General features: G+C 42.6%; 1 protein-coding gene across 1 annotated transcript in view; it reads left to right on the top strand.

The window, feature by feature from the left end:
- The first annotated feature begins 4,143 nt into the window (after positions 1-4,143).
- LOC117880106 (deleted in malignant brain tumors 1 protein-like) overlaps positions 4,144-16,207 on the top strand; it is a 52,356-nt gene continuing 40,292 nt past the window's right edge. The window contains exons 1-6 of the mRNA XM_034775842.1: positions 4,144-4,293; positions 6,463-6,492; positions 6,949-6,993; positions 7,827-7,977; positions 10,946-11,148; positions 15,553-15,567. Of these exons, the coding sequence (XP_034631733.1) occupies positions 4,227-4,293; positions 6,463-6,492; positions 6,949-6,993; positions 7,827-7,977; positions 10,946-11,148; positions 15,553-15,567 (511 nt within the window). The 5' untranslated portion in view covers positions 4,144-4,226. The remainder of the gene's footprint in view (positions 4,294-6,462; positions 6,493-6,948; positions 6,994-7,826; positions 7,978-10,945; positions 11,149-15,552; positions 15,568-16,207) is intronic.

Below are 16,207 nucleotides of genomic sequence, written 5' to 3'. Positions count from 1 at the left end.
CACCTCCAGGCTGCTGCTGACCACCAACATAACCCAGCTACCTCAGCCTGGGCAGGAAGGGACTAAGCCCAAAGGATGCATTGTGCACCAGAGCCCAGGGATCCTGACTGCAGGGGCTTCAACAAACCTGGCCAGAGAGGTGGCTCAGCAGGGAAAGGTACCTGGGGGATGGAGCAGCCTCTTGCTCCCTAGTGGCAGGACCTGGGGGTAAAGAGGGGGCTGCTGTGGATCCTGCAGGGCCAGGGTGTGAACAGGTTGGAAATTACTTCCCCCTGCCACTCCCAGAGATTAGCTGAGGGGCGGAGAGGCTTCCCCGTGCCAGCGCTGTGCGGGCTTTTTTTTGGCAAATGCAGGGCTCGGCTCCTCCTGGCCAGCATCCCAGGCTGGAGGGTTTGGGGATTTCCCAGGGTGCCGGCCCAGCCAGAGGCAGGGGAGGAAGAAAGGAGCCTGCTAGCCAGGCTGTTGGTGAGCTGAACATGCCAAGCAGGGGCTGGTTCTCTGCACAGCACTGGGAGTAGGACATGCCCCACTGGAGGGATATGGAGGAGCTGGGAGGAGTGAAGGGGCAAAGCAGGGAGAGGACAGTGAGAGGGGAGCATGTAAAGGGTGGATGGATGGGCAGCTGAGGCAACATGTAACCGGCTGCCGCCTGGCAACTACCCACACTCACCAAGCCCTGCTGGCTGAGACCTGGCATGCAGCAGGGGCTGTGCTGACAGACCAGCCGGGGAGTGGCTGGCCCTGCGCATTGCATCTTAGCCCCACCCCCAGCCTTGCACACAAACCCCCATCGTCTGCCACTGGACCTTCCCACTTACCGCTGGTGTGCGGGCAGCTGGTGAGCAGGGATCCGACCAGCAGCAGGACCTGCCAGTACAGGTCTGTCGCATCTTAGGCGCATTTACAATGTGCGATTTCAGCTTTACGCGGTCGGCAAAAACACACACACAAAAAAACAAAAAAAAAAGAGAAAAATAACAATTTAAACTGTAATGCGGGCGATTGCGCCCGCCATTAACTCAATGTGATTTTGACTATATGCGATTTTCGCTTTAGGCGCTGACTGCGGAACATAACCCCAGCGTAAGATGAGACAGACCTGTACTGATGAGGGGAAGACAGAAAATACAGGACAATTTGCCCATTTTTAAGAAAAAGTTGGGACACCTGCAGGAGGGCTTAAATATGGGACTGTCCCTTTAAAAATGGGGCATCTGGTCACCCCATTAAGAGCTATGCTGGTGGGAGTTTTAACTCTTTATAGGGCCACCCCAACCAGAAAAGTCAAAGAGTTTCAAAGACAAGGGACCAGACAAAAAGCAGTTAACTGACCCCCTCCCCCGTGTTGGGGCTTGAGCAGTAGGCCAACAACCTAGCTTCATAAATAAGGTAAGTTATAGAAACACAAAACAGATATTTCTGGCAAATGGTATAATATACTGCAGTGGTCCCCAAACATTCAACTGTCTTTCTGTACCTGCTGAGCCAGTAGTTGAATCTTTCCCTGGTGCCGTAGAGCAGTGGTCTCCAAAGTGGGGTGCGCGCACCTCAGGGGATCCTTCGGGGTGCACGGCAGGAGGAGAGCTGCTGGAGCAGCACCGCTTTTTTTTTCTTTCCCTCCTTCGGCAGTTCGGCCGAGAGTCCGAGTGGCTTTTTTTTTTTTTTTCCTTGCTTCGACAGTTCGGCCGGGAGCAGGGGGTGCATGCTCAAAAATTTTTTACTGCGCGATCAAGGAAGTTTGGAGACCACTGCTGTAGAGGGGGTTGATGTATAGCTTCATCAGTCCAGGGATCAAGGGATAGGCTGGGTCCCACAGGATCACTGTTGGCATTTTAACATTCCCAATGGTAATCTGACGGTCCCTGCTTGTAGCTTTCTGAACAGTCCTGTGCTCTTAAAGATGTGAGCATCACTCACCTTCCATGATCAGCCCACATTGATGTCGGTGAAGAATCCCTACTGATCCACCACCGCTTGCATAATGATAGAAAAGTAGCCCTTTCTGTTGATGTACACTGTGGAAAGGCTGTTTGGTGCCAAAATAGGGATATGCATGCCGTCTATTGCTCCACCACAGTTCAGGAACCCCATTGCTGTAAATCCTTCCACTATGTCCTGCACATTGCCGAGAGTCAGTCCTACGTAGCAGGAGGCAATTAATGGCCCTGCACACTTGCAAGACAATGGCCTCACAGTGTGTTTTCCAATGCCAAATTGATTTCCCACTGACCAGTAGCAATCTGACATTGCAAGTTTCTACAGTGCAATCACCACTTGCTTCTCCATTGCTAATGCAGCTTTCATTTTGGTTTCTCTGCACTGGAGGGCTGGGACAAGCTCAGCACACAGTTCCAGGAATGTGGCCTTGAGCAGCTAAATGTCCTTCAGCCATGTCTTGGCATCCTAAGCCTGCGTTACAATGCAATCCCACCAGTCAGTGCTCATTTCTCAGCTGCTTCATGAATGCCACCAACAACCTTGAATTGGTTCTTGCTATATCCCGCAGCAGTCTGTCCTCTGCGAAATCATATTCCCCACAGACTCGGTTCTTCTTATGGCTCTGCAGATACCAGAGGATCTTGAGTCCTGTGCTTGCCACACTCCTGACAATAGTGCAGAGCTGTGCAGGATCCACGCTTCTGTCAGAGTTGGTGGACAGTGAGGAGGGCTGTGCGGGTTTGTTGGGATTTTGAAAAAAAGGTGTGAAAATTATGGGATACCGATGACATTATGGGATGGAGTTAGTTGCACACTGGGAAGTTGAGGCCTTGCTTCCTGGCGCCCCTGCGTGAATTGTTTTTAACCCACCAGGCATTGCCAAAACTTCCCAAAAGTCAGTGTGCTTGAACGGTGGCAGGATGCAGCATGGGATACCTATCCATGGTACACTGCACTGTGCATCTGTACATACACTCCTGCTAAGTACATGCACTGCTGACCCAAGTAGCCAGTATACATGTGCATAAGTGAAATACCAACTGCGGTGTCTGTACGCTGATGTAACTTGCCTTGGCAAAACTTTGTAGTGTAGACATGGCCACAAACAATCCCTTTGGGGATATAAGGAACCAAAAGAGAGACTCTGTCTTTATTCTTTACCTTAGGAGACAAAGAAACCAAGTGATTTGATCGCTGTAATAGGTCCTGGTAAGGCTAGCCAGAAAAAAGCCCTGGAAAGGAGACTGTGGGTGAGAGAACCCATCTTGAATAAAGACTGTATCTTGCTAGGTTAATTTTTAATCTTTTAGAAACATATTTTCACTTTTATTTCCTTGTAACCATTTCTAATTTTATCCCTTTTACTTGGTATCACTTAATCTATGTTCATCTGTTAATAAGCTTGGTTTGTTTTGATTATAAATCGTCAGTGCTGTGTAAGAGCAATAAAGTGTATGCTTCTAGAAATGTAACAGGTTGGAGTGTTTTATTGTCTGTGTAGAGACAGTGAACTTAATACTTTCTCTGTGAGTCTTCAGTGAGAGATACTGGCCCCTGCAGTAGGATGATTTTGGGGCAAATTCGGGATTAGAAGGCTACAAGGAGTAGCCTGCAAAGAGTAACCAAGTTGAGCAAAGCCAGCTTGTGGGCTGTTGGCAGGTTGTTAGGGTCAGAGCTATAAACCAAAACAACACAGCTACAAGACACCCAACATGACAAGGTGGATGTGACTGAATCCGTTACTGGTCTGAGTGAACCCCAAAATGTTAAAAAGACATTAATAAAATATTCTACAAATACTTGGCAGTAGTTTATTTGTGATGCTGTGACTCAGTCACATTTCTTAATTATGAACTGCAGACAACTGACCCTTCAAACACCATTCCTTCTTGAAGGAAGGTAAATCTGAGGGCCCTGTAGAAGCATCTCACTGCCATCTACAGCCTCAACCCTTTCATGCCATCAGCAGTAGCTAGGAAGAATAAAGCCCCTGGATCCACCCTAGAGATGTGAAAGGTAACTTTTGATTCATACGTGAGTAAAGGTACATGGGGTATTTTACGCCAAGGATGTTCTCCAGGAAGTGAGAAGTGCAACTGTTCAAATATCTTCCTGCAGAGACCAGGAAGTTATAAAATAAAATAAAACCAGGAACACCTTCATCTGAGACTGAAATGAAATCACTTTGTATTGATTTACTGTAGACGCAGAACAGAATATTGAGCCACGCCCCTCCATAGTCAGTGCCTATAAATTCTGATGCAGCTTTTGTCAGGCAACCTGACAAGATGGGTACCACAATGTTCTTCGCTTGGATGATACTGTTAATTTCCGAAACTCTGCAGACTACCACAGGTAAAATGCCTATAATTCTTGCAAAGTCATTCTTTCAAAAATGTAAAGAGAAGTTTTGCTCATTGTCACTGGGTCCACATTTAGAATTTCCAGTCATGGCAATAGGAGTTTTGTGCAAAAATTAAAGGTAGTGTAGGGCCACATTGGCTAGCACAGCTTTGTTCTATTGAAAAATGTGAGCCAAGGAAGCTAGTTAACTATAACTATTATTTGAACCATGTAATAAACTGCTCAGTATGATTAAATTAACCTTGCTCCCACTCCTAGGGTTTTTGTGTTAAGGGCTTGTATCACAATTGAAATCAAGTCAATCAATATACTGTAAGTTACTTATTTCATGTCTCCAAATCTTTGTGTTCAGGGTGGGAATTAAGGAGGGATGTGGTTTCTCTTGCTAAAAAACACATTTATTTTAAAGTGCTTCAAATGTAATATTTCCAGGTCCACAATGAATCACCCAGTTTATATTTCATTAAATATATTTTAATGACATGTAATCAGATATGCTTGTAAAATTATCATAGTGTACTTGGGGCAAATGAAATATTACATACACCCCAATATGCCGGCATCTTCCCTTTGTCAGTGATTTTCTTTCTTGCTATGTTATATGATTAGTTTGGGTAAGTGGTTCAAAATGTTAAACCAACCTATTCTAAACAATCCTGTAAAGCTCATATTATATAGCTTAGACTGTGTACTTGGAAACACGGTGGGTGATTTTCATAACTAGTATGTAAGCAGCATTATAGTTATTTTTATTCACATCAGGCTCTTGATTAAATGAAAATTTTAAAGGTCGAGTGTGCTATAGAGTGTGTCTATCTTTTCAGTGTATTGATGAATGGTTATGTTATAACAGGGGTATAAGGATATATGAGTGAACCCTAATTGTAACCTTAAAGCTGGGCAACTTCTTCAAAACAATTTAAAAATCTGGCTCCTTCCCTAAACTGAAATATCCTTCCTACCCTACCAATCATGGGATCTGAGTTACCTGTGTGCTCCCTGCTGAACAGATGGCTGGCCTCCTAACTATCTGACCTAGCCACCTTTCTTCCTCTAGTCTCTCTCTGTGTGTGTTTCTTTCTCCCCATCCCCTGTTTCCTCCTCAGACGCTCCACATCTTTCCTCCCTCAGGATGCCCTGACTTCTGCTTCCTCCAACTTCTCCCACATTTTTCCTACTAACTCTCACCATTACTGCCCAGTCCCTTGAGCACTGCTTCCCAGTGGGAGAGATTATTTCCAGTGCTCTCTATGCATTATGCCATTGGTTGTTTCAGGCACCTCTGTATTTTTGGCACCTTTCACCTGTGTTGCAGTGAGCAGACCTGTAAACTTACATCCCTAATGGACAGCTTAAGCAAATAGAAAGATGAGAAAGAGGTAGACAATGGTGGCTCCCTTATAACCTTTAGCGCAGAGCCCTCAGCTGGGATGTGGTTGACCCAGGTTCAATTTCTCTCTCTACCTGATGCAGAGCAGAGATTTGAATTTGGGTCTCCCATGTCACAGCAGAGAGCCCTAGCCAATGGACTATGGGATATTTGGTGTGGGGCTCTCTGAAACATTTCTTTTGAAGGTGGTCTACTTTATATAAATAATTAAATAGTCAGTGGAGAAGGGTCTTGAATTTGGATCTCCCACATCTTAGGTAAGCGTTCCAACCACTGAGTTAAAGGGTATAAGGAAGCTTCCTCCAACTGTTTTGTGACTCTAACCCTTTATTTCCTGTGCTTCTATTTTAAAATGCTCCAAAAATCATTTCATTTGATCTAAAATAATGTTTTTGTCATTTTGATGATATTGGGGGGGAGGGCACTTTCAGTTTCAGATCAAACCAAATGGATTTTTTTTTAATTTTTTGAAACTGCCAGAGAACTGAAAAATCCTTTATTCACCCAGTCCCAGTGTTCAGTCCTGCTATTGATGACAGATATAGACTGACTGCAAGAAAATATAACTTCAGGTCACCTGTAACTGACCAATAGCATCGTGCATTGCTTCCAAATTTACTATTTCAATTCTATGCAAATTGCAAAATGTTTTGGTATTGCCGAATCTACCTTTTTTTTCTGGAAAAAGCTTTGGCCTAAAAATTTTGCCCAGTTCCAGTTATAAAACACTATTAACTGATGCTAAAATTTCTCACATTTCACCCTAACAGTTTCTGGATATACAACAGCTTCAGAAACAGGTAACTTATCACTTACATATTATCCATCGAGACATAAATTTTAATATGCTGACATGCACATGTACAGAATCACTACTGAAATGTATTACAGGCAGAGCTGCTAGTGCCACTTTTACTTAAGGTTGCCTAACACTGTCCATGATAAGGTCCAATTTTCAGTTGCTTATAACTTTGCCAAACTTCAAACATTTAGGCTCAAATCCATGAATGTTTGCCACACACTGATGTATTTTGGGAAGTTTCAACTACAAAATTTCTTCTGTTTTCAAAAATAAGATTAGGAAAAACATGTTGTTTTGCCCAGGTTAAAAACATTCTTTAAACTGTTTCATTAAGGAGCTCTTGAGCTTCCATGATTGGGTGTAGGGAGCTGGAATTTGGCAAAGGGGATATACTTTTGGCCACCCTGTGAAAATTCACCATAGGTCTCTAGTTTTGCCTGTTATCTTCCTGCAGAAACACCGGGATACACTCCATCATGGCCCTGGTACACAACAACTGGTAAGTGCTAACTCATGCTGGTTTCTCTCAGAGATTTCTCTTTTATGGGATTCTGTGCTTGAAATGTTTCGCAGCTGTAACGTATGATTTCAGGGAGCCGTTCCCATGTGACTGAAATGAGAGGAAGGACAGGTTGAATAGCAATATGAAGGGCCAAAAGTCAAACCTGGTTCAGTACATTTGTTGAACTGTACAGATGCATGTCACAGCCATAGTCTAACATATTGTACCCTCAGAGAATTGAGGTGTGGAGAATAAATATAGTTCTCCTCAGTCCATTCCACACACTCTCACTTCTGTTCCCTGTCCTTCCCCAGGAGATAGTAAGGCACATTTGCAACAGTTACAAATTTTCTTTGAGGATCAGATTTTCAAAGTGCTCCTCCTCCTCCCTGCACGTATGATTTTTTGAGCTTGTTAGCTGAAAGGCAACTTTGTGGAAGGAGGCAAATTTTCCTATATCAAAAACAAAGAAACATTCACATGAAACTCTGAGAAGTTAACCACTGATTTCTACACAGTTTTAAAAGTGTCTGAGCTGAATTCTGTCCTTACTGACATTAGTATAACTCCATTGACTTCAGTGGAACAGGCTGGAATAACAGTTCTGTGGAGATTTGTACACAAAACCTTGCTATTCTGTGCTTGAAGAATGGAATTATCCTAGTCATGTCTTTATTTCCCAATAGCTGGGGATCACACTTCCTGTGTGTAGCTTTTTTTACTCTGATTGTCACAATCCAATATGACCTCCCACACTCACAAATTAATGTTTCTGTAACTATAATTGTTCTTACAGAAATATTGACCTTTGCTTTTATGTATGTTTTTAGCCTATTACGACTGTGGTGGCCACCTCTCAGGTTTTTCTGGGGAATTCTCTAGTCCAAACTATCCTAGTTACTATCCAAACAATGCACGATGCATCTGGGAAATACAAGTGGAATATAATAGTTACGTATACGTCCAGTTTGACCATATTGCGTAAGTAAAGCACTAGATATTTATAAGTAATTTAGCCTTTTTTGATCTTTAATTATTGTGCTATCCAGTTGGTCATTTATTTTCACTGATCTTTATTAGAGGGCCCTTTAACCATTTGAATGCATTATGGATGTATGAGTAGCACCATTAAGCATGTATGTTCATCCCATTTAATGAATTTTCCTGACTCACGTCTATACTAATTACATTTCTATGTGCACACCTGACTACAAAAGCACCGGACTGGGTGCATTACATGGGTTGGTTACATTGCAAAAACTCTGAAAGGGTGTTGCAATTAGGCTTCATTTTTACAAAAAAATATTCTGTCTTCTATGTGCAAGTGATATATATAATTGCAATTTCACGTCATCCAGCATATGTACAAAACGTTAAGTATAATAAATACAATAACTTGGGGAATTCAGGAGATTAGGCTGTGCTCTTCATCTAATGTCGATTTGTAAGTAAATTGCAGTGCACACATAACATAATATTTTGAAATTAGATCACGCATATGGTGACTTGAGGACATAAAGAAATGTTCTCAGAACATCAGTCCTATCTATACCATGATATTATATCTTTGTTTGGTTAAAAGTATGCATGAAGCATTTTTATTTTCTCATAGATTTCTTTAAAGAGGATTAAAATTGTAATGTTAAATATTAAATTTGTTAAATCTTCACCTGGACATTTGTTGATAGAGGCTGAGCACATTGTACAGTAACATAGGGAATGTTTACACAGCAGTGAAAGCCTGGGGTTAGTGGACTCAAGTCAGCTGACCCATGTCAGGGAACCCTGGGCTTGTGCATTTTAAACCTAGATAAAGGATTTTCTGACCAGAGCTCTAACCTAGGCTCTGGCATCCACACTACAGTGCGCACACTGAAGTCAAAATCCCCCTATCCCGGAATGCCTAGCTTCCCCTCCCCCACACCCTAGCATTGACACTCTAACCCGACGAATATGTTGCACAGTAGGGAAATTCTACTGCCCATTCTCTTTCCTCCTGTGACAGTGCTACTGATGGGCCTCAGGTGCCCATAAGGAGCTATGAGTACATATACCACATTATTCGCTCATTTGGTAGCTGTCTCAGGAGAATGATTGCAGTTAGAAAAGGCTTTATACTGAGCTACTATCTAATCTGAGAATTGGTCTCGCCACCTCTAGGCTGAGTCACATTGGCAGGAAAATGCCCATGTGCACCTGTCCTGAGGATAATTAGGACATCAGTCTCCAGGATTGTCAAACTAGGAAACGTTGCAACTCTTAAGATTCAAAATGGGATTTTCAATGAAGGAGTTTTTGTTTTGCTGGTTTTTTATTTATGTTTTGCTGTCTGTTTTGCAGTTTAATAATATGTGGGTTACAGAGGAGAAACACTCACACACCCCAGCCTGGCTTCTGCTGGCTGCAGAGCAAAGTGCATCCTCAGAGCTTGGCGTGCAGTGTGTTCCACCCCCCCCACCAGGAATCCATTATCCCCTCTCCTGCTGCACCCTGGGAAGCAGGGATAGGGGATCCCTGAGAGGCTTTTGGGCTGGCTCCCACTCACCACCCGCAAAGTGCACGCTGTCCGGATGCCCCCGCATGCACAGCCCCAGGGAGGGGTCAGAAAGCATAGCGGGGACCACGCGGCTGCCCTGCAGGAAGGGGAAACAGCCAGAGTGTTGGGGGGTCATCCCTTCCCTGGCCATGCTGAGCCAGAAGCTATGCTACTCCCCCTCCCTGTAGCCGCTTTGTTCCCACTCTGCTCTCTGCCCTCTTTGCCCCCATGGGGCTGTGTGTGCAGGGGCGCTCAGACACTGTGCACCAACATCTGGCTGTGCTCTTGTGACCAGGAAGCAGCTCTCTTTGCAAAAAGCTTCTTCTGATCGGTCTCCATTGAAAACCCTGCAGTTTTCTGATAGTTAGGGCCCTACCAAGTTCATGGCTGTGAGAAACATGTCACGGACAATGAAATAAGCCCTTTCCCATGAAATCTGATCTCCCCCGTGCTGCTTTGAGTGCCTCAGCCGGGGGGCTTTCACTGCGAGTACCGACCAGGCTGGGGAGGGACAGGACTTGTCCTTTCCCAGCACAGCCACTGGCGGGAGGTAGGAAAGATCAGACCCATCTCCGGTTACCTTTTGAGTTGGAACCCCCACAGTTACAGCAACGTGAAATTTCAGATGCAAACATCTGAAAATGTGAAATTGACCAATTAAAAAACCCTCTGGTTGTGAAATTGATCAAAACAGACTTTGAATTTGGTAGGGCCCTACTAACAGTGTACTTGCAGACCGGTGTTCAGCAGGCAATGAGTTAGTGCTCATCTGAGCTGCTGCACTATGCAAAGTGAGGTGTGGCTTCCTTTTGCAATAGAGTGCAATACACTGTACCACAGATTGTTGGCATTGAGATGACTAAGGAATTTGCCCCAAGGAACTCTGGGATAAATCTGGAAGACTTCTGGGACCTGAGTGAAGCTACAGCTGCATGCAGACAGAAAAGTAATAGGGCCCAGGCCCGAGGTCCCAGCTTAACATTGGCTCGGACCCCCTCAGCCCTGCAGAATCCTGTCACCTTAGGTTCGAGTTCCAGGTTAACACAATTGGTGTATGGATGCAAGGGGAGTTAGGTTGAGTCTGGGCTTAAGCTCAGGCTTACATTGCTGTGTAGACGTACCCATAATTTCCACTAAAGGCCACATTTTCAAAACATTGCCTCTAACTGTGTGTGTGTGTGAAACCTGCCACTTCTGCATGAACAAACAGTCCAGTGTGCCAAAAATGTAGTATCTGTGGTCGGCAAGTATTTATCTGCATGCCTGCAGAAATGCTAGCAACTGGCACATGTGTAATGAGAGGTCAGGCTACTATAGACTGCAGGCCAACAGTTCTGGGACACTTTCAACAAACTGTTTTGACTGACAGCCAAAAGGATAATTTACAAGTACAGTATAACTTTCCCTCCACAGACTGGAACCGAGTAGTAACTGCAATCACGATTTTATTGAAATCTATGAGCGACAGCCAAATGCATCTACTTTGCTGGGAAGAATATGTACTGGTAGCTATGAAATATTTACATCCAATTCAAACAGAATGACCGTTGTGTTTTCGAGCGATGGCAGTTACCAAAATACAGGATTTCATGCTTCTTATTATACTGTCTTCATAGGTAAGAATAATTACTTTGTCTCAGATATGCTGGTTAGCATGGAGCATATATTTTGTGAACCTGGCCAGATGAACTAATTATTTAGGATTCTCATTCTTTCTCTTATATTATCCATTTTTATTTCTTCTTTGACAGTAGATAGTTTTAGCAATTTCAGCGGAATGGGAGAGTTTTACAACACTTCATGAAGGTTACGAATGTAAACAGGGAAAGTTCCAAATGTAAAGAGAGTATGAAGTTTTCCAGAAAAATATGCACCCTGCACAAAAATGCCCTTACTCCACAATCAAAGCGGGAGGAACATTGAGTAGTCACAGGGGAAGGATGCAGTGCCCACATGGTGTGGGGGGAGTTGGCTAATGTGAGAGAGCATGTGTGGCTGGGAAAGGGGGTGGGGCTATCTCTTAAGGTCCACCACCTTCCCCATTGGCTGTAGGGGAGGGAATGAGCTAGCCAGTTGGCTCTTGTGCACCCCCCACCTAGCCGATTTAAGCTTATCCAGTCTTTTCAGAAAGTGTTTTGCTACAGCTAGTTACCCTGCCCTCCATCACCTTAGTTTAGCATCAGTGCTGTGGTACTTAGGATGTGTTAGTGATTTAGGGGTGCACAGAGGGTGAGGAGCTGAGGATGTTGGTGACGGACTATTTTATAGGCCTGGCAAAAATAAAGCTGAGCTCAGCCATGATCAAGTCGTGTTCAGTGGGTCGCTGAAAATGCAAATGGATTGGCTCTTCCTTTTCCATCCACCAACCCTCACTAACACATGTCAAGAGTGCAGTGAGAGTAGGCTGTGGAGCCCCAGCAAAGCTACAGGGAAGATTCAGTTTCCCTCAGCGGAGAATTTGACGCTTACCAATTAATACACATCTTAATCTAAATATCAGAATATGGATTCTGTTCAAATAACCATTCAAACTTTGGAACCAAATGGTAGTGTTCTAGTTTGCTTCTCTGGCAGACGGAGGTTCGCTTTCATAAGCCTAACTATGCAGTCTTCATTAGCTGGCAGGATGATGGAAGGTTAGAAAATCTTGGCATTTTAGGAAATTGGCAAAAATGGCAACAAGCTCTTACCCTGATACATGGGAATCCCCAGGAAAAAGCAGAAAATAAAAACCATTATTTATTATGCAGAGAATCTGCAAAATATAAAATTAACTCAGATTTATCATAATAATCCCTTACATTTATATACAGGGGTTAATTTATGGATCTCAAAACAGCTTACCTGGAAGTAAAGGATATTTATCCCCATTTTTACAGATGGGGAAACGGAGACATAGAGTTTAAGTGACTTGCCAAGGGCCACACAACAAGACAGTTGAAAATGTGGGAGTAGAAACCAGATTTCTTGACTCCCAACACCATGCTAGAGCCACTAGACCACAGTTCCTTCCTTGTCATATAACATTTTGCTATATGTACATTACTTGCTCTTCTCTCAACAGGCTCTGGTGGTATAAAATAGGGATGACCGGAAAGCCAGAACATTCTGGTTTGGAGAATAATTTTGAGGTGTTAAAATTTGTTTTCATTCTGCATCAGAACAAAAATGAGACTGTTTGGATTTTAGTAAAAAAGCACAAGAGTGTTAGCGCAAGCCCTCCCCACAATAGCCAATAGCATGGTAGTTAAGGCATTCACCTATTATGCAGAAAACTCAAATTCAATGCCCTGCTCTACCTATCTGGGAGCAGACACTTGAACCTGGGTCTCTTACATCAGGTGAGTGCCCCCCCACACACTGTGCCAAAGAAAACCAACTTCTCTCCTGGACCTAAGACATCTCCCAGTGAAAGGTTTGTTGAAACAGATGTTTCCATTAAAAGTTTTTGTTTTGATGAATCAGCATTTTCCAACCAAAAAAAAATTTGTCAAAAAATTCCCAAGCAGCTAGAGTATAGCATCCAGCATTAACATAAGGATAGGCTATAACCAGATGCATGATTCAAACACCTTAGTGTTTTTCATGATTTCGGAGGGGGAGGGAGGAAGGGGATGAAGGAGGAGAGAAATTACACTAGTTGGAAAAAGACTATTGCCCATTATTTCATAGATCATTTCCCATGTCTTTCAAAGACTGATGAATGGATGGAACAGATGTGAGGGTCATGTTGAACTTCATTACAAATGAAATTGGGCAAGGGTTTGTGATGAATAATGGAACACAGAAAGCAGGGGTTGTTTGAAGGCAGCCTGGATGTGGATAGGGCATTTCAGCAACAAGAATTGTATATTTTGGTCAGGACTCAAAAATTTTTCTCCTTGATTATCTGCAATGTGGAGGTAATGAATCCTATCTTTAGGACTACCTTAGTCTAAGATGGGACTCATGTAACTGTGGTCCCAGTGAAGATGTTGATTCCATCTCTACAGGCATTTTCTGATTTTTGACCAGTTCTGCTATGCTTACTCACATAGAGGAGTGCCTTACTGCCATAATCTGAAAGATCCAATGATTTTAGATGACCTTCTTACGGGGTATGTTCCTACACAACATGAGTAAGAGTTTAAGAATTGGGCCCAGAAGAAGGAAAAATAATCCTACAAATACTTCTGCACATAAATAATTTGAATCATCCAAGAAGGTCCCATTGGCTTCAATGGAACTAGTGGTGTGAATAAAGTTACTCATGAAATACAACCCCCCCTACATTTATGTTTTTCCATGACTCTGGCTCGCTGAATAAAATCTGTCCAGAATTTTAAAAATGTATTAATAAACTTAGAGATGGAACAGAACCAAAACCATGAATCCAAATACACTCGACCTTTGGGAACATTTAGATCCATGCCTAAACTGTGGTTTGGGCCTATCTCTAATTTAAATGTTGTTGCATGCCTGTTAGATCTTTCACTATGCAACCTTTCATTGTGGGGATAAAATGAAGAAGGTCATAATACTTGGTATGTTCTGTAGGCTGCCTGAGTGAAAACCTTTTAAGTTAAGGGTGCCTCAACCGATACACCAAAATCAAGGCTGCTTCAGTTGTGGACATTTCTGCCAAAAACACATTGCTGAAGATATTTAGCAGGGCATAGGTGCTCTTAAAGAGACTTTGTTTGCTCTCATTTTTATTCTCTAATAAATATTTATTGCATTTTAGTCCTGTGAACCCTTCATCATCAGGAGGTTTATTTACTAAATTCCTAACAGGTACATGTGTGCAAAGCCAGTGAAGCCAAAGAGGTTGAACAGCTGGTACAGAGGGCGTAATTTGCCCTGCAGAATCTTTATTACTAATGATGATAAAAAGGAAAAGAGAGAAAGAAAAGGGCTTAGAACTTAGAACCCAGGATGGACATGCATGACTGGCAAACAGGACAAAAAATAAAACCCAGCACTGGTTTATTTCTCAACTTGAGTATGTTTGATATGGAAATTGATGAGACAATAAACATGGAACAGGATGGAATCACTTTTCAGAGCAGAGCTGTACTATAAGAGAAATAAGATGGGGCCAGTGAGCTTACTAATTAAACTCCATCCAGCCTTTTCTCTTGCTCACCAAAAATTTTTAAAAAATACTACTTTCCCTCCCTGTCACTCATTTTCCCCATTCAATTGCAGTGAAATCTTTCTATGAATTACTTATTGGTAAAAATAATTGGTTAAAATTGCTACCTTATTTATGTGAATTTGATCCTGGTGTCTTGCCCTTAACTCATTAGAATATAGCATAAGTTGCAAGTCAAAATGTGCTTGGTGGTGTTTTTCTATCAATTTTCTATCACGGTACTCTTAGTTCAACAGAATTCAGGACTGGGATAGCCTCAGTGTAGGGAAATAATCACATTGCCTGCTCACACTAAACTTTGCTCAAATCCATTTTTAGGCATCCCTTACTTCAGTGAGCATCAAATAAATAAAATGATTAGTAATCTGAAGAAATCCAAATGTATTTTTTTGGTTTGTATCTTCTATAAAAATGCTCAGCACTACTTAATATTTGGGAATAGCCTGAGCATTATTTAGATTCCCAGACTTGAAATTAATGTAAGTTATGGAACTGATAGTTAATACCCTTAGGCATTTCCGAATATCAAGGATCTCTCACAAGATGAACAATTCCATAGGCACCAATCCAGTCAAGCACATAAACACATGCTTAACTTTTAATCACGTTTAATCCATTGGTTTCAAGTCAATGGAATTACTTTCTAGCTTGTGTACACATATGTGTTGATAGGATTGAGGCCTAAGATTGCATTCCTCTGAATTACCTAGTGATTTCAGAGTGCAGTGCAGCTTTGAGAGACCCCCTGTTTCTTTGGTGCCCTATTTGCTGCTCTTTGGCAGTACGTTAATTACAGCGACAAGGTTTTCTACTTATTTTTGGAAAAAACATTACCATGCCAAAAAATCAAACTCACTAAGCTGTGTCTTTCTCTTTTATCTTTCAGACTCGACGACACCTGGTAATTATCTCTTTTTAACATTGTTGTTTCGCTTTATTTCTCTTTCCCAATGCTTCCCAATTCAACAAACAACAGCATTACTGCTCCCAAACAGGGATACCAGATGCAGGAGTTATTGGCATATATAAGCTGGTGTAATGAAAGAAGGCGGAGCCTGTTGCGCTGTGCATTCTACCCTGAGAGCCAGAGGAGAGTGGCTCTCATAGATATCAGAAAAAGGGCCAGGGACAATAGTTATGCTGAAGAGTTTGAGGGCCCTCAATGGTTAAAAATAGATAACAAGATTTTAAACTACACTGATAATTTCTGCAAACCTGCAATACTCTTCGATCAGATTTCTGAAGGCTGACTGTTACTCTAGCAAAATAAAACGGCACAGAAAGCTCCATAAGAAACATTAAATGAGACTTCACAACAGAGTAGTTCTTGCAGCTGTAAGCGTCTCTGATCCTTCAGACTGTAGGGTCAAATGACTATGATTGTTTAGTAGCTATATTACCACAGCGCTCAAAGCCCTAGGCCTCATTGTGCTGGGTACTGTACAAACATACATAAAGAAGCATTTTACCCCCTGAAAACGTTTTCCTTGAGTTTTTGACTATTACAAATAGAGCTGGGCCCAGATTCAATTTCCCTTCTG

The sequence above is a fragment of the Trachemys scripta genome, chromosome 7 (genome assembly GCF_013100865.1).
Source record: "Trachemys scripta elegans isolate TJP31775 chromosome 7, CAS_Tse_1.0, whole genome shotgun sequence".
NCBI lineage: Eukaryota > Metazoa > Chordata > Testudines > Emydidae > Trachemys > Trachemys scripta.
This window is presented reverse-complemented; position numbering and strand designations above follow the sequence as displayed.